The sequence below is a fragment of the Haplochromis burtoni genome, unplaced genomic scaffold (assembly GCF_018398535.1).
Source record: "Haplochromis burtoni strain Fernald_Lab_line unplaced genomic scaffold, NCSU_Asbu1 Contig_134, whole genome shotgun sequence".
In the NCBI taxonomy this organism is placed as follows: domain Eukaryota; kingdom Metazoa; phylum Chordata; class Actinopteri; order Cichliformes; family Cichlidae; genus Haplochromis; species Haplochromis burtoni.
In genome coordinates this window covers 229143-248222 of record NW_024582495.1, presented here as the reverse complement: position 1 = coordinate 248222, position 19080 = coordinate 229143, and the positions used below count along the sequence as shown (strand labels likewise).

At 39.0% G+C, this 19080-nt stretch overlaps 1 protein-coding gene across 1 annotated transcript in view; it reads left to right on the top strand.

Annotated features, from left to right (window-relative positions):
- Window positions 1-9266, top strand: part of ptpn1 (protein tyrosine phosphatase non-receptor type 1) — a gene marked incomplete in the record, with an annotated part of 21107 nt that extends 11841 nt beyond the window's left edge. The window contains 2 exon segments of the mRNA XM_014336231.2: window positions 2534-2688; window positions 3964-9266. Of these exon segments, the coding sequence (XP_014191717.1) occupies window positions 2534-2688; window positions 3964-4225 (417 nt within the window).
- Window positions 9267-19080: the final 9814 nt, after the last annotated feature.

Here is a 19080-nt window from a genome sequence, read left to right as displayed (position 1 = left end):
CATTAAATGCTATACCAATATCCACCTTTTATATTTTTATGTTTGGAGGGCTATGAGAGTAACTTTACCTGCTTCAGAATTTAAGTTATTGTTTTATTGTTGTTGTTGTTGTTTTTTAATGTTATACTGGACCTTAGTCCAAAGCTTCAGTTTATCTGCTCTCTGAAACAAACTGTTTTAGTTTCTTGCTCCCCTTAATCCATCTTTCATTTGATTAGCTGTCACTGGTAAAGCGTATCGCGGTGGAGCTATCCAGTCTTTAAGTCTGACGTCATTAGCCGTGCCAGAGCCCAAACTCTGCTGCAGGTCCCTAAGTCCAGCGATCACTGCGGCATCACTGAGAGTTAAAAACTGTCTAAATCCGTTCATCTTTAATAAAATGATCAGCGTTGTTGCTCTACGAGGTGTAACGATTAAGTTTAACTTCCAGGCATCCATGAAAACTGAATTTATGAAAATTAATGGCGTTCTAAGTTATCAGGAAGTTAGCTCGCTAGTTTGCATCTAAATATAATATACCATGTTCTGACTGAGAGATTTATGAAACAAATTAAGACGTACAGCTCTGCTATCACTTCCAACATTATTGAAGACAGGAAAGTAAACAGCAGTGACGTTTGTAGGGTTACTGAAGTTTGGCTTGATGGTTTGATGTGCTATGTGATCACTAGCGACACAGCTATGTTAGCATAATATAAACAGTGAAGCTGGAGGATGAACGCTAACTTTTTTCCACTCAAAAGTTAACGTGAGGGTTCCCGAAGGTCCGGGACAAATGCAATCACATGGCAGGATGCTGTAAACGGACTGAACTTCAGTCGGGAGAACAACTGAGATAATCCATCACACAATACGATCACTGACTGTTTTTAGGGGCTTGTTGAGATTAAATAAAACAAGATACAAAGCATTAGAATATGTAAAAAACACCTTATAAGCCTTATTAAACGCAGAGTAGTTTGGGGCTGGAAGCAGGATTCATCACGTCATCACTTAAAGACCGGATTCCCACTGAGATGACCATACAAGTATTTCCCCTCATTGTACCAGTGTGTACGCTCACTGACCACATCTTTAGGTACATCTGTTCACCCGCTTCTTAACAAAAATATCTAATCAGCCGATCAAATGGCAGCAATTTGATGCATTTAGGCATGTAGACATGGCCGAGGGGACCTGCTGAGGTTTAAGCTGAGAATCAGAATGTGCAGAAAGGTGGTTTTAAATTACTTTGAATGTTGTTCGTCTAAATATTTCAGAAACTTTTGATCCACTGGGATTTTTCCACACAATCATCTGTGGTTGCTGTCATCTCCGTATGGAGAAATAATTCCAGAAAGTTGTCAAATCTATGCCATGAAGAATCAAGGCATTTCTGAAGGCACAAGAGGTCCTTCCTAGCAAGGTGTTTCTAACAAAGTGGATAGAGTAAGAAAATGGATTATAGGTCATCTTTAACATCATAAAGCAAATGTCTTGATGCATGCTCAATCATCCAGGTAAGTAAATCCCAAAAGGTTGATTCTGTCAATCGCTACAACACAGAGCAAACACCATCCCCACAGACAGAGCGGCCAGAAAAGCAGAAGAACATCACTTCAGGAAGGCTCTGAGTAAATGTGGTTATCCCAGCTGGACATTTGTCAAAGGTGCAAAGGCGCCTAAAGAAAGCTCCAGCTGATCCAGGAGAGAAGGACAACTGCTGCCTAAGCAAAAACCCTTATGTGTCAGGAGTATCGGAACAGTTGAGACGCATTTTTTTCTAAACACTGCGTCTCCATGGCTTAAACTCCAAAACACACTGCACCAAAAATTGGCCCAGCCCAACGATCGGGTCCCCCGGCACAAACAGAGTAATGTAGTGTATGCTGTTAAGTGCCAGGAGGATTGCCATGATTTATACATAGGGGAATCCAACTAACCTCTGGCAAAGTGGATGGCACAACACAGAAGAGCTACCTCGTCAGGCCAGGACTCTGCAGTCCATTTCCACCTACAGGCCAGTGGACACTCTTTCAATGATCAGGATGTACACATCCTGGTCTGGGAGGAGCGCGGCGTCAAGGAGGCCATTTAAATAAGACGTCCAGATGAACAGAATCAACCCTTTGACATAAAGCACATAAACATCCTAAGAGTGAATGTTAGAAATCACTACTTGGTCATGTGTGCGTGCGTGCGTGGTTCATTTGACTTGGAGTTCAAAGCCTGTGTCTGTTTTTTATAAACAGGTTTTGTTTTGTCAGTTATGAGAAACCATAAAAATAAATGCACTGAGTTTAATGTTCTCATTTAACTGGTAATAAGAAACATAATAATAATAATAATAATTAAGAAGCATACTGTGATTAGACTGATATAATATAATAAATATAAAGGAACATGCGCAATATAATGAAGGTAAACTGGAGTCTCTGTTGATGAAAGGTCCCCTCTAAAAAATAAACAAAAACAAAACATGCTGCAATATCTATCGATTTGAAATCTATTATTTTAGCTTTTAGCTATTTTAATTTTTTTTCCCCTCTTCAAGGAGTCATGGAGAGCGCAGTCCAACGAGGAAGATGATCCTCCCGAGTTCACCCCTCCTCCTCCTCTTCCTCCTCCCAGAGACCCTCAGAATGGCAAAGCAGAGCCGTCCTTTTTCCCTGAAGAGATCATCCGAGCAACAGAGACCTACAGTCTGGGGTAATCATCCAGATCACGTTTTGTTTGAGTTTATCTAATATTGTTAGGAAAACAGGATCGTGTGTCAGTGTTGATTCTAAAGCTCATAGCTCCGTGGAGCAGAAAGGCCAGGAAACATAATTAAATAGAGTGCAGTTTGAAATATGAGGTGTTGAATTCCTAAAATTAAATACACGGCTTTTAAGTATTTAGCAGACACTACAGAAAGCTCTCTGTTGATTCGTGATCGACTTGCTCCATCCGAGGGAAGCATTTCACCAGTGGGTGTGTTAAGATGCCACAGGTGTGTGCTGATGCTTACAGGGCCTACAGCCTACGTACAACCTTGCAGATTGTTGTCTAGCTGTAGCTGTTTACTGTCAGCAGGGGGCAGTGTCACAAACAACTGCTCTGTGGACTACTCTCTAACAAAGGGTTTTAAAACCAATGAAAATTGTCCAGTGCAGCCTCCGTTTGTGCTTTTCATGCCACCCTTTTATCACTTGTTTTATTTGGCCCTTCTCGCTCTATGATGTTAACTCTTCCTGTTCAGGCCTACTTATCAATCAATAAGCATGCGACCTATGCACACCATCATCCCTGTACACCTACTTTTTTTTTTTTGGTTGTTGTTGTTTTTACACAAGCACATCTGTGTAGGTTGCATACCCAAAATCCTTCACACTGCATTTCCAACTGTGCAAAAACTCTGTATCATGAATCAAGATTAGTCTTGATACTTGATATCTTGGTTAAATAAATTTTACCCAGGCTCAGTGCACCATCTTGTGGCACATGTGGTATTACAGAAAGGTACAGCGTGGCCCTTTTTCACGCAAAGTTAAAAATGATATCTTTTCAATACAATACTTTGTGAATACAAGGTCACAGTGATTATTTCTTCACATTCTGTTGTGAATTTGTAATTTTGAAAAGGTTTCGTAAACATTTTAAATACATGAATTTAGAATAAGTACCACTAATCAAAAGGATGTTTTGCTCACAGTGATTCTTTGTACATATGCTGACCTCATTACTCGAAATTTCATTCATATTTGAAAAGAATGAAATCCTTATGCCCCACGTAACTGATTGGACTTTATGAGGTCAAAAAAAGGTAAAGTTAGTACGTTGTTGTGTTTTTGTTTGTTTGTTGTTTTTGTGTTTGTTCTTTTCTCTCAAAAACTAATCTTCCAATTTCAGCTAGCAAGGAAGTCCATGTTTCTGTGGAAAAAAAGAAGTAAAAAAAAAAAACGAATTATTTTCTCATCTGAACCTTCGTTGTTTCTCATTCAGCTCCTCAGAAAAAGTTCGAAAAAGGATGCCAGCTGCTGACTCCCAGCCTGCTGCTGACCTCCAGCACGCTCGTGACGGTGTTGCTCAGTCCGACGGCCATTTGGAGATCCACGATGATACCTCCTTTCCGAACAAATCTGAGCAGCAGCCAAAGGAAAACTCTCCCATGCCGGGGACTTGGTCCCCACTACTAACCAAAGTGTGCCTGTGCACAGCGCTGGCTCTCAGTGCTTTCGCCTGCTATCGAGCCTATTTCCACTGATGCCCTTCTTCCCCGTCTCTCCACTGACGTTGCAAAGTGGACAAGGCTGACCAATCAGCCCGCTTTGACTCTGCTAGGGGGTGGATTGTTTGGTCTTCAGCAGATTCACTTCCACTGGTTTTAATTTTATAAATGCCGTGCGAGTGGTTGGCTGGCTGCCGACCTTATGACCGACCCAAACTTTCTTTCTGTGTGTCATCTTGGATGCTCAGGGCCTCAGTTTTTCAGGTGTCACATCCCAAATAATGTGTGCTGGCTTAAACGCAGACTCGGAGGGCTCTGCTGGTCTGTGAATCAGGATGAATGACCTATCAGCCCATTTTTTGTCATGAGTCTCTTCTCTTATTTACCAAACGACACGTGAATGTGTTCTTCCATGTTATTAGTAAATCATGAGCCCGTTAGGATTTTGCTTTCTTTTCTTTCTTCTTTTGGTTAAACAAACAGATCAGAAATTGTAGAACCAGATTTATGACCAGCCTGTCTGAAAATATGCCAGTGTGGGAGAAACCTTATTTGTTTTGTTTGTTTGTTCCTTTGCTGTTGGTCAACATGGATCCCAAGAGTAAAATGAAATCCAGAGCATGTTGGGGTGGGCCTTGAATTGTTATGTGACTCCACTAATAGCCTGCAGGTTGAGTACATACAATATATGTGTTTGTGTGTATATGTACATTTGTGTGAGTGGTAGTTTTTAAATTCTACCCGGTGAAAAATATTAATATAACATTTACAGGACATCAAATGTGAGATGTAGACCGGGTTCTCTCCTGGTATGTGATTCTTTTTTTTTCTCTCTCCGTGGTAGCCCAAAAGTGACACAGGAGGAGGGGAAAAAACAACAACAACAAAAAAAAAAACAAGGTAGAGTGACGTGTCTCACTCTGTATTTGTAACGTCTGAGTGATTTCAACAGCTTGAGAACTTTTAGAAGGTTATAAACATTGGGCTTTAGTTCTAGTATCGCTCACAGTGGATAAAATGCGTAACATAACCGAAACAGAGTTGATTCACATTGTAAAATAAGTGAATGTGTGTTCAGTTGGTGGAGTGCCAGCTTAAAGACCGGAGATGCAAAGTAGCCAACGTCCATCTCTTTTCTCCAGCAATACAAATACTCAGCAATGTGTCGCCCTTTACTAACTCTCGAGTTTGAACGGGGAACCAGGGACTTTGAACAAACCAAAAATCAAACACCAGCACAGGGATGAAAATAATACACTGTAGTGATGATCCATTGTATCTTGTCATGGCCCTGAGCTGGCGATATTGTTTTATATGATTATTATTTCTTTTAGCATGCTGCATTTGTGAATCAAAAGGTTTATCCTAAGAAGAGATTAGTTAAGCTGCTAGCGTTCGTTTACCTTTGGGACTCGATAGCTGTACCTTTCTTTAGAATGTATAATTCTGTATTAGATACAGCATACAACAGAAGTGAGTACACCCCTGTGAACTTTTTTTAATGTTAAATTTGTTATTATTACTTTACTATTAGTTTGAATGCCGTTAGAGTTGTTACGTTACAAAACAAAAGACGCTTCACAGTAGAAACTCTGTGCAAAAGAAGTAAGCACACCTTTGACACATACCCGACACAGTCGCATCCGAATGCTTGGTTTTTGGGCTCTGGTGCGGCGCTCGTGTGTATGTGGGGGAAAGGACATTAGCTGTGTTGTGATTTCTGCTACATTTCTGTGTGAAATGATCACTTGGAGAGAAATCAACAGGTGGTCTGTTCTCTTATGTCGCTGCTCGTGAAGTGAAAGTTAGGCCGAGTCTAGAAAGGGTAAGGTGACCGTGACGAGCAAGGAAGATTCCAGTGGATGTTTATCCGATTGAACATTAAACGACCTTTAACCTGACAGTTCTCTATTTGCTGCTCAGTCACATTTTAATTGGTTACCGTTGCACTGAGTTTTTCATTTGCGGTGCTTTAACTATAGCTGGTTTTGTTTCTTTCACATGAGCTGACATTTAGGTGATATTAAAGAGTGGTGTACTCATTTCTTTTTATACTGTACATATATTTTAAATCAGGTTTCAGTGTGCTGAACTGGGTTTTTTTTTTTTCTGCTTTAGCGAGGGATTAAATCTCAGCACCTGTGCAGCCGTTGCACCAGGTTTTCCCGTTTTTTCTATTCTTATGCTGAGCTCAAAAACATGTATTTTTTTATTTACATTTGTTATTTTCCTTTTTAAATAAAAGAGAAAAAAAAGCACAGTTGCTGTTGATTTGTCCTGATTCACACCTAATCTTGTTTTCAGTCCTGAAATGTCTCATTGTATTTATATTTTGGACAAATAATCGCTGTGAGCTGAGAACTATGAGTCCTCTGAGGTTTCCTGCTTGTTGGATTGCTGTTGGGGATGGGGATGATTTCAGAATCACTGGAAAAAATGAAAATATGCACTCACCGACCACTTCATTAGCTGTACCTGTTCAACTGCTCGTTAACAGCAACTCAACGGGTTTAGGCAAATGGGTATGGCCAAGGCCACTTGCTGAAATTCAGACTGAGCATGAAAGTGGAGAAGAGAGCTGATTTAAGTGACTGGTGCCATACGCTGCTCAGAGTATTTCAGAACCTGCGGCTCTGCTGGGATTTCCCCCACATAACCATCTTTTGGGTTTACAGAGAATGTTCTGAAAACGAGAAACTGCCCAGTGTGTGTCAGCTCTGAGTGAAAATGAAGGTAAAACTTTGCATGGATTCATTAGATAAATTACAGCTATTGCACAATTTAAAAGAAAAAAAAAGATTTTGGCGGGGTTAGTTGGGAGGGACTCGCTAATTTTTCATACGATGACCCTATTTATAAGGTTCTGCATAACAGAGGAGACTAAGAAAAATTTCATAGCTTTATTAACTCTCAAAGAGCCCTTCGTGTTTTTCAGACGTAATTTAATCCTCCAGAAAAGAAAAGATTTTACTGACTTAAAGTGGGGGTATTTTGTGGTAATATTTTACTTCTTTTACTGGTTCTGTTTGTTTCTTATACGGTTCAATTTATTTATGTCAGAAATTCAAAAATATTCATATAATAAAGTAACAAACTGTGCAGTTTTACTGTAAAAATAAAACTATTAAATTTTTGCTCCTCAGTAGTTGTTATGCAAACTTTATGCGAACTTATTTTGAGCAGCCACGTATCCTGCAGTCATAAAATTTAGTGGAAGGAAGAATCAGATAACAGACAATGCATAAAATGGGGCAGTTTTGCTTTTCCAGTTATGATACACCCCCTGATGTTTCTACTTAAATATGCTTGTAGAAAAATGGTTCTGGCTTTAGAGCGTGACACTTGGGAGGGAGTGTACAATTGATTTGGTTCTGGTTTTAAGAGCTTAAATATGTTTTTCATGTGGCTATCCCCTGTACTTAAGACATTATATGTCAAAATAAAAAGCAAAAAGGTTGTGTACTTTCAAGGGGAAATCTTGCGTGGTTTTATTTAATATTTAACTTTTCTCAGATCTGAGTTTTTATGCCATGAGCCGTGCAGTACTGACCAGCCTCTGCTTGTCTTCACCAGCAGGTGGCTCTGTGGGACTGTGATCCTCACCTGTTTTCGATGTGAAGCGTAGACGTGTTTGTTACGGCCCACTCTTTCCTGTTGTCTGTATGATATCGGTGTTTGCTCATCAATTATGTTTGTATTTACAGCGGTGGAGAGCCTGGAGTAAACCAGTTTGCAGACACTGCCTTCAGAATTCACAGTGACTGTGAGGAAGGACGTCACATTAATTTTCTTTTTGTCTTCAAACTTTTTCCCAATCTTTTACAAACAGGGGACATTTTCATTAAAACCAATCTTTAAAGTTTAATTTTCATTATTTAATCTGAGAGATCCCCACAGATAAAACCACAATGCTGTACAGTTTGTGATTAGCAAACTTTGCGGTTGATAAATAACGAGATTTTGCTCCTGCTAGTGTAAAATCTTTAACAACAATAGCCATCAAACTTTAAAGTTAGGTTAAACATGTCCAGAGATGCATGCGTTTCTTGAGTAAACTTCACCACAGGGGTGTAGCGCAGATGATTTGGCAACAGTCTTGGCTAGAACTTCCTGTTTGGGAAATTAAGAAACAAGCACTGTGCTGTACTTGGTGTACAAGAATGTATTTTAAACAGTGAGTGAGTAATAGCACTCCCAACCACCGCTCTGCTGACGTCAAGGCAAAGAACACGCACCACTAGGAAAACTACAATCAAGGTGTGACCGGAAGTCCTAAAACCACAAATGTTTCAACTGAAACTACAATCTTTCTAATCTGACTGCGCTGCTGTGACTCATGCACTGTTTGTGGTGAAAATGAATTGTTATTTTAATATTAGACATGTGTTAAATGTCACTTTGATTGTGTTTCCTATCTATATATGTCATCTCGGCCTACATTTTCTGATGTTTTTACTTTAGTGAGAAACTTAAAGAAAAAAATGGAGGAAGACAGACGGGCTTAAATAAATGTCAGAGGTTCACTGTGTTATCTCTGCTTCCTTACTCAGCCTAATTTTCACAATGCTGACTCCACATTCACAGCTGACCAAAAAAAGATATCAGCCCTGCCCGGCTAACTCTTTCAGCATATGTCCTCAGTTTAGTTATTAACCTGGAACTTCCCAATAGCTGGCCAGCTGTGAGGGTGGGTGGGGCAATGGCTGACTGGAAGTCTCTCTTGTAGCCTGCAGTTCATTTTCACAGGGAGCCGAGCAGGGATCAGGAAATTCCTGAATAAGAGGAGAGTCAGATCTTTCCAAGAGTGACTCTGCAGAAGTCTGAGTCACCACACTCGGCAGCGCTGTACAATGGGAGCTCAATACCACAACGTGTGAGTACACTGTCATCAGGTGTATCATGTCTATTCATGCCCTTATTATTTCAAAACTCCAAAAACCCAGGAGAGTGAATAAGACAAAGCTTTCAGTGTTAACTTGTCTTGAAAGGCAACTTGGCTCAAATTTCCACAACATTTAAGATGCAAATAGTCACGATCCCTTTTCGGGCTTTAAAAACAAGTTTTTTGGTTTTTTTTTTAAAAAGAAAAATCACAGTTAAAGCACAGGTGTCAAATTCAGTTTCTCTGAAGAGGCCACACCAGGAAATGAAAAGCATAGCAAGGGCCATACATATAGAGTTTAATGACTGATAATTTATGCTTCATATAGCCTTCTCATGTACACTTTGGACCACATAAAAGCCTCAATCAGCCCACATAAAAGTCTTTTAGACTTTATAAAGTTGTGTGTTTAAACTATAAGAAGGCTACCACACAACCAGCCCACAGCAACCTGTTTCACAAACCTGACAGACAGCTACCTGCCCTATGGGTCACTTAAAAATACACCCTCATGTCAAAGCAAAGTAGCGGATCTTTCATTCTGTTCCCGTTCATATGCCCGCAAGTCTCACCGAGCCCGTTTTACAGGACTCAACATGATAGCACAGTCGTTCACCAGAACGTCTCGACTTTCCATCTGCGAAACACAGTTTAGGCATGGAACCAGCTGGATGTAGGAATAGAACTTCCCACTCTGAGATTTAGCTGGAAGAATATTTTTCTTTGCTGTAAATGCCTTTTTTCTTTTTCATTTAAACATCAAAATTCTTCTTCTTTCAACTGGTTCCTTAATGACACAATTTTCTCTTAAAACAGAAACTGCCTCATGGCTAATGCCTAAACTGGCCTCTTTTCACATGACCTACTCAGTCTCATACCTCAGCTGCCTTTTGGTTGGACTGTGTGTTACCTTGTTAGCTGTCAGGTGCTATGAAGGTGCGGCTCTTTGTTTAATTTGGTGTGCACACCACAGCTATAAGCGGGCCAGATTAAAATTTGCAAAGGGCCAGATTTGGCTTGTGGGTCTTGAGTTTAACCCTTTTGCATTTAAAACAGAAGCTCTCAAGTTTTTTTGTTTTTTTTTTCTGGTACGCCCCTCTTCAGGAGCCAAAAAATGTTCACACTTGACCAATTTTCACACTTTACATATTAAGTTTTATTTAAATTGTGAGTTAACTTTTGCTTGTTTAATATCCTTTACCTCACTTTAGCTTTATTGTATATGTTTCCCCTGGTGGTCTGCACTCCACTGTTTGAGAAACACTCTACCAATAATAGAAAATATGTTCATTTACTTTCTTGTGAAAGGCAGCTACCAGCAAACAGAAAGCTAGAGGGGTTGGCTGAACCACAGAAGACTGGAAACAGTTTATCTCTGTCCAAAGGTAATAAAATCAACCTTCCAGCACCTCTAAGGCTCACTGATAAACATATCTCTTCTAACTGTAAAAACTATACTGTGCCAGGAGTTAGACTGAAAATATTGACAGCTTTATGAAGAGTTGGATTTTTGTTAATTAGTAACCTTTAGAGGCAAAAGATTTTCGTTACCAGTCAGCAGAGCCAGACACGTCGGCTCCGTCTTTCTTTAGTCTTTCTAAACTGCAATGCAGTTGGTTTTTTTTGGTTTTTGTTTTAAAAAGGCTGGAAATATATTAGAAACATAAAACCCAGAAGAAAATTCTTCATCCGCTCACCTCCTCCCCGAGCCTGGTTCTGCTAAAGGTTTCTTCCTGTTCAAGGGGAGCTTTTACTTCCAATTAAGGGGTTGTTCATAGGGGTCATATGATTGGTGAGGTTTTCTGTTTTCTTTGTGTTATTGTAGGGTCTTTACCTTACAATATAGATTGCCTGTTGTTGTGATTTGGCGTTATAGAAATAAAATTGAATTGAATTGAACTGAATCAAAAAAAAAATTGCACATCATTTAAACACAGTGATTAGTTTGAAGAATTTATGCTCGTTTTATTTATCTTTCTGGCCACCTCCTCCAGCTCTTCAAGGGAAAACACTGATGTAACCTCTTCTGCATGTCTTGGGTCTGCTGCGGGTCCTCCTCCTGGTTGGACACACCTGTGAAACCTCACCTGGGAGGCGTCTAGACAGCATCCTTTTCAGATGGCTGAGCCACCTCAACCGGCTCCTTTTGATATTAAATGATTAAAAACAAAAAACAAAATCTGGTTGAACAACTCATACCTCAGTTTACTGGCAACAAATCTCTTTTCCACTGATACAGTGCCAGCGGTGATGCCAAATCTAAATCAATATTGTCTGAACATGATTCTCAGGCCCTTCAGTGTGACTGTAGTAAAGCCAGGAAAAAGTCTGCTGGAAATCACTGCCCTAAAGGCTCAGGAAGACTCTCAACAACAAGTGTTACTGAACGCTGTCCATTCAAAAATTCAAAACAAAGCATATATAAACAACATCCAGAAACATTACAGCCTTCTTTGGGTCATGAATGTATGAAGCGTACTGATCAGTCTAACACTGGTTTCTGAGATGCGTTCCAGGCAAAACCTGTTCACATATTCTTTTCCTTATTCCTTTCTGACACCTTTGACCTTTCTTGACGGTGTCCTCCTACATGCACATTTAGATGACTGCCTCTTCTGCGCGCTTGGAAGCAAAACCAAAATACAAAAAGTGCCAGTGAGAGAAGTACCACTCTGCTAGTAATAAGGATTTATCTGTCACTCAGACAAATCAGAGTCATCTAATGGATCACTCCTATACATCCTGCTATGACTTTGGTCTAATCCTCACCCTAATGAAGACTTGGATTAGTGCTAAACTAAGAAAGAGGGTACAGAATAACAAACAGAATCACCCAAGTTACAGTTTACAAAGCTGTTGCTCTCTGCAATTTGCTTGGCGTACATGGACACTGTATGCCAAACAACATGAGAAACGTCTAAATATCCTCTGCTGAAGATGCTTAAGGAGTATTTTTAACATGAAGTGGTGAGACAAACTACCAAATGTTGAAATATTTGCCACCAAGCCTGCATGCTATCTTATCTCAGCACCCAAACTTGCGCCATAAAAGTAAAAGTAGTAGTAAGAGTCGAGAAATGTCACCAACTGTAAACATAGGGCACATTTGAAATAAAACAAAAAGACCCCACAAACTGCTGAGTAGCTGAAACGTCTTTCCATTCTTCATTGATATATTTCTTTCAGAACTACAGCAGCTGATCTCTTTCATTCTTCAACGCCTACAGGCTGTTAAAATAAGAGGTGATGCAACACTGTGGTAAACATGTGTCTGTCCCAGCTATTTTGAAACCTGTTGTTGGCATCAAATTCAAAGAGAGCATTAAAAAAAGAGAGGCTAATTTCTAATCGAAAGGCAAATGTTTTCCATTTCAGGGTTTCACATGTTGTCTTCTTATTGCTTTGCCTAAACACACCCTTAAAATGGTTTGATTTCTGTTTTTATCTCCATTTTACACAAAGTCTAAACTTTTTTTTTAAATAGGTAATTAGTAATGAGCTGCTGGTGCTTCGTATTTAACATATCCTTTAGGGCAGGGGTGTCAAACCTAAGACCCGGGGGCCAAAATCAGCCCTGCAAACGCCCTAATCGGCCCATGGGGCAAATGTGAAAATGTGAAAAAGGACATAAGACTCTTGCCGATTGATTTTTTTCATTTATTACAGCAGCGTCTCTTTATCATGTAGAAAATCTGAGACGCACTGTTGAAATTGCTCTTCTTTAACTTATATTAGATTATCTCAGGAGTTTAATGCACAAAGTCAAACTTCTTTAGATGTAAAATGAGTTCGATATCCCTGCTTCAAGGGGGGAAAAGGACAAGGATTTATGACTTCGGACTGTAAGCTTTGTGTAACTGGGGCCTTTTATCACAAAACAGTTACCACTTCCACCCCAGAGATACTTCCCCTCTAGTTCCCCTAGTAGCTATTTAAACAAAAACCACATGAGAAGATCAAACAGGTATGCAACAAATACAAGGATGTAATGTTTTAAGGCAGCAAAGACGTGAGAAAAAAGACTGGATATAGCAGAACTTTGCATCTCATCTCATCATCTGATGAGTCCTCGAGGTTAACTTGTGACCTCTTGAAGTCACCCTGACGCTGAGGTTGGAAAAACCCTTGGATTACACCCCTGCTGCTCCCCCTTAAGCAGCTGCACAGCTTACACGCAAACATGTCAAATTGTGTTTTTATGTGTTAGTCGCAGGGGGTAATTTTTCTGCAAACCAAGCAGCAATGTTGTTTTTAAGTTAAATGGAAAAGCTCTGTTTTTGCTGCTTCTCTGACAGAGGCTGATGCCTTTGGTTGTTTCTGTTGAGACATTCAGCCGTGAGCAGTTCCTGTTCCTGTTCCTGCCCCCCCCCGGTTGCTGTTGCTGGGACCAACCGACACTCTCACTGATGTGACATATACTAATCAACTATCATAGGGTAAAAACATGCATGTAGGTCATAGCGTAAATAAGAGGTTCGAGCCGGTGCTTCCCCGCTCATAAGCTCCACATCCTTCCTCTTGCTGAACGCAGCAAGGAGCGATGACTTTGACGTCGACACATGGTCGACATGTAAACAAAGCTGGCTGACCTGCCTCACCACAGATGTCATCACTGTGTTCCTTTGGGTTTGTTGTTGATATTGTCTTCGTAGAAACGGTGGAAAGGAACAAAAGAAAAAAGAAAAAAGAAGTGTTGCGTGTGGTGTTGTGTACCGCTGAGTCTGTGCTACCAAAAGCTGTTGTTACAAATGAGGTGAAAGGTAAGGGTACGTGAACGTGAGGATGGCCACATAGTTGTGTGGGTGAGTGAAATGTTTTCATGGCTGCCACCCACGTCAACACACCCTGTTTCCTCTTGAGTAATCATCATGTCAGTCAAAGCCTACACACCACTACTACTATGATAATTCAAGCTGCTGTCTGTGATTTGATTATTTTTCAGCCGAGAGTTTTTGCTGTACAGTGTTTCATTATTATATTATTCTCCCTCGGCCTCAGAGGCATATGACCTCCCAACGGCTTCAACTACCTGTTTAAACTGGTTTAAGCTGGTCTTTTGTAATCCAGATGGCGCCATATTTTTGCGCTGTGCCATACTGCAAATTTTGGTATCAATCTATTAATGTATTACCAATTAAATGCAAGCCCAGTATTGCTAATGCCAATGCCGATACTGATAGTTTTAACTTACATAGGCCGCTTACATGGGGGAGAGCAGTGTCCCATGATTTGTGAGATGAATCATCGATTTGTACTTTTTATAATAATGAGTTAATACAACAAAACACACCTTTCAGCATTGTGTATATTTTGAAAGTGGGGCAGCTTTTCTTGTTTATGTGTGATTTAAACTATGAATAAAATAGACGTGACCGTCATCAAAAAAAAGGCTCAGACTTTATTGAAACTATTTGAGGTATTATTTTTTCTTTACATGTTTTTTAACACAATTCAGTGGGCTAGAATTCAGAGGCCCAGTATCGATACGATACCAAAACCCGCATTGGTATCAGTACTATCGTACACCTCTAGATGGAAGTGGAATTTCTTAAATACACCGAGTACATCAGAGGACAAATTTTCACTTCCACAATATTCAACATTTTCAAGGAGTGGTCGTCAGAATAAAACAGGATGTTTGCTTTGTGTGCATGGCGATTCATTTGTCTGGTAATCTAGGAAAGTTTTGGTGGGCAGCTTTGAGGAACAGTGCATTAGACTGAACTTTCAATATTGATATAAACTTCATTACCTTAAAGATCAGTGGGATGTTGTGTTTCCTTTCCTTTTTTTATTCCTACTTCAGTGAAGTGCATGCAGTCATACCTAGAGTCAGTTTCTCTGAGTGATGAAGTCTTGACTGTTTAAACGAGCTCAGATGCACATTTCTGTTTCTTTATTTCTTGACTATTTTCTTTCTTGACTATTGATTGGTTAGCAGTTCCTAAAGTAGCTGTAAGGCTGCCTCCCATTTAGTGGTTACAAATAACTAACTAAATAAACAAACAGTTGAAATTTACCTAACTTGTTTAACTTGCTTTTTTATTTATGCAGTCATTGGACATCTATTGGCTTATTTTATTGTGACATGCAATAAACACAATCTAACATTTTACATAAACATGATAATAATAATTGGTGACTGCTTCTTGGTAAAAAATGTACATGCAGTTTGTTTGTTTTTTAAATTTTACTTGGATGCTTTTGCATTGTGGCCTTTTTACTTTAAAAGTAAACTGTGCAAATAAATGATCACATTACTACAAATTTCAAGAAGACTCAGAAATCTATTGCATTTTAATATTTTGTAAGACTGCATGTAAAGATGAAAATGTGGTTTTTGAAGTAAGTAAACTTTGTGACTTTCTAAACACTTTAAAAATTATTTTCAAGTGGATTTTCCCTAATATCTTTACCGCTGAAAATGAAAGTCTATTCAGGTTTCATGTGAATAAAGATGTATTATTTAGTTCTCTAATCATCCCTGTTTTTGTACTGTACATTTTGAATGCTCTCCATTTTCACACATTGAGAGTTTATTAGGATAAACTCTTCTTGATCACAAACGTTGCTCGAATAATTAAGCCAGCATTCGTTTTGCAAGGATGGCCTGCTCTTATGCAAGATCTGGGCAGGGAGGCTTGCTGCGTAGTGACCGCAAGTCACTTCTGCACGTCAGTCTTGAATTTTCACAGTCATCCACAGCAAAAAAAATTGCAGAAGTGAACTAAGATGTTGAAATCTTGGTTCACTTCAAGACAGATCATGTACTGGTCCGTTTACCGTATCTCAGGCGGTTTGGCTTCCCGTTACAACTCATGGTCTGGATATCCGGTGTGCCTTTCACTAAGGAGGAGGAACTGTAATTAAAAATTGAAAATAAAAAGGCAAAATCAGTGTTAAAATCACCCTTACATATTTGTTTTCATTGTTGCTAAAAAATGGCAAGGGTTTGGCTACTTTTGGTTCAGTTCTGATAATTGTTTGCCTTTAGTGTTAACTTACAGGGTCTATGTTTTTAGTGCAAAACTTCAAAACACTTAATCTATCTTCCAGATCGTTTTTCTATATATACCCACTCTGAACACTTAGACAGGGTTTAAATACGCATTTTTTGCAATATCGACAGGTCTTAGATGTGTTCTTGCTCAGTCCTCTCCATCACTGAGTTAGTTTGTTAGATATATATATATATAAGACGGTAATACATAAGAATACAAAGTGCAGTGCATGGGTGAATGTGGCTCATAGTTTAAACCTCTTATACTGGTCAATAAAACAGAAAAGCTCTATATAAATGTCCTGTTTTTTTTCCATTTCCAATCTCAGAAGCTTTCGAGTCTCAGCATTTGTCACTCATGTCAAAAGTGTCGTGTGGCATTGTCCTTCAGTAATAACTTCAGTTCCTCAATTTTGTGGACACTTTGTAAAATCAATCCTTTTTTTAAGGAAATGTGTTGCGATAGTAGTATAGATTAATGGATACATGTTTTTTAGGATTAAGTTAGACTAAAACTAGAAGGATTGCCTAAGGTACAGATATTTCGGCAGGAGCGATTTCTCAGTATTTAAGAGTCCCACATTACTCAAATGTTGCTCAATGAACCAACTGCAAGTCAAAGAAAGTTCTCCAAACTGGGTGTTACCTGAATCTTGATTTAGTTGTACTTATGGTTGGCCGCATTGTGAAATGAAGCAACACTTTGAAACATGGGAACAACTTCTTGCAAATTTAAAGTACAGGTCTCATAATACAGAAGAAATATGGTGGGGTTTTTAATGTAAAAGTATTTTCTGTTTAATTACTAGATAGTCAACTTTAGAAAGTGTATGAAGAGCAAGAAAGTAAAATTTTAACCAGCTTCATTTGAAGGACACACCTGGAAATGAGATTCATATCAAGGGCCCAAAAGAGCACGTATTTTACACAGCTAATCAATAATGTGTGTCTCATACAGCCCTTTCATATACAGTTTGGTCCATATAGCGCCCTCAACATTGAGCCAGGAAAAGTAAAAGCTCTTTGATCTTTTGCCATAACTCTGACTGATGCCTACCCGATCTGTGACTCACTGCTTGCTGCTGTGTGGATTAAAACAGCAAAACAATAGCAGAAAAGATGTTTCTAAAACAAAAATTCTCTCTTCACACTCGGTACAGATAAAAGATACTCATTCTCCCTCTTTCTCCTTGAACTTTTCTTTCTGTTGCAGTCTTTGTTAACTTGCAGGCACAGTGGAAGTATAACTGTTTGTTTAGTTTCATGCGTACAGGCCACAGCTTCGACAAGGTGGTCCAGATTTGTTCCATGGGCATATTGTCACATGTACTTTAGGGTCACCGGGTTCAAGATACTCAGCAAAGGTGCGTCTGTTTTAAGGTAATTAAATTTAAAAAAAAAAACAAAAACACAAAAGATGTGCAAACAGAAAACAAAAATGGCCCCACTATAGTACCTTGAGATACTTCAGTGCTCATATATAGGTTAGCTATATTTTTGTACCATAAAGCTTCAATACTAAAACTAATGTTATAGAGCCACACGTGCATTATCCTGCTGCCATAAATCAATAGCTGGAAATATTGGTTAACAAATGATGATCTGCTTGAATTATTTTGTTGCTAAAAACTATAGTATCCAGATGTTTTAGGGAATTATTGAGCCTTTCACGTTAAAAAAGCAAACAAAGATGAAACTACAGTTTTCAAGGTGTTGTTTAAAAGAACCCAACAAGCTTCAGCCTGATTTCTACTCATAGTCAGAAACATATCAAGCATATCATTGTTATGTGTTGTTTTGTGTTTTGTAACTCAATGACAAAGCTGATTATGATGGATACTAATATGAAGCAACATCTGCAGGCAGCAACAACAATACTAGACTTAAAAAACATCCTTCTATCCACTTACTTATCCAGCTTGGGCGGCTGGCTCTTATGAAACTGCTGACATAGGACGAAAGGCAGGGAATGTGCTGAACAAGTTACCAGTCTGTGAGATAATATGACAGAATTAAAACTATTAATCTAATAATACGATTAATATTTTTGGTCTGCTCAGTTCTGACGGTAGAAAAGTGAAAAATTAACACAAATACTTTAACTCTTCCACAGAGAGTTGACTAGTTTTCTAGTTAAATGTTTTCACATTAAATCTGCTGCAAGATCAATGACTCAATGTGTATTGCAGCTTTTTACTCAGTCATGCACTAAAAGGACTTTCTGTAACAAGTCTCATTCACACAGACACACAGAGATTTTATCTTTGCTTCAACACTTTCTAATTCACACGAACTATGATGGGTGCATCGGAGGCAACTTCGAGTTCAGCGTCTTGTCCAAGGACGCTTTAGTGTGTGGACTACTGGAGGAGTCAGGGATCGATCTACCAATCCAGTCCTGAGCCACAGTCACCTCCTTATATAGCTGAACACATATCATGTCATAAAATACCTCGTTTGTAAAGGTATTTCATTCAGCAAACACTGCATCACAATCATAATCAGTAGTTTTTGAAATGTTGTTTGTTCGTTTTTGCTCCATTATATTGTATTAAATTCACTCTGACAACCTTCTGTGTGATATAAAACATGTAGTGTGCTCTTGCTGCAGTCAGCTGAGATTTTAAAAACAAATGAGAAAAAGGGATAAATTAAAGATAAATTAAATTTTAAGAGTTCTTCAAGTTTATTTAAGGAAAAGCACAATCTGTTACAACATTATAACAAATTGTTCTGAGGAACAAATAACTGCTAACATATAAGAATGACTCACATATAAGAAAAATTCTTCAATTTCACAACAACTAGTACAAAGTGAGCAGTGGGATAACAGGTGTGTGTGTGTGTGTGTGTGTGTGTGTGTGTGTGTGTGTGTGTAATGTGATTGTGTCCTGTGTGTTTGTATTGGATTATAGGAGACCAATTGGAGGAGCTGTGATGCAATGAGGAGTTTACGGTCAGACACTGCCCATTGACGGTAAAATGCGAACATGGGGGGCCGGGCTAAAC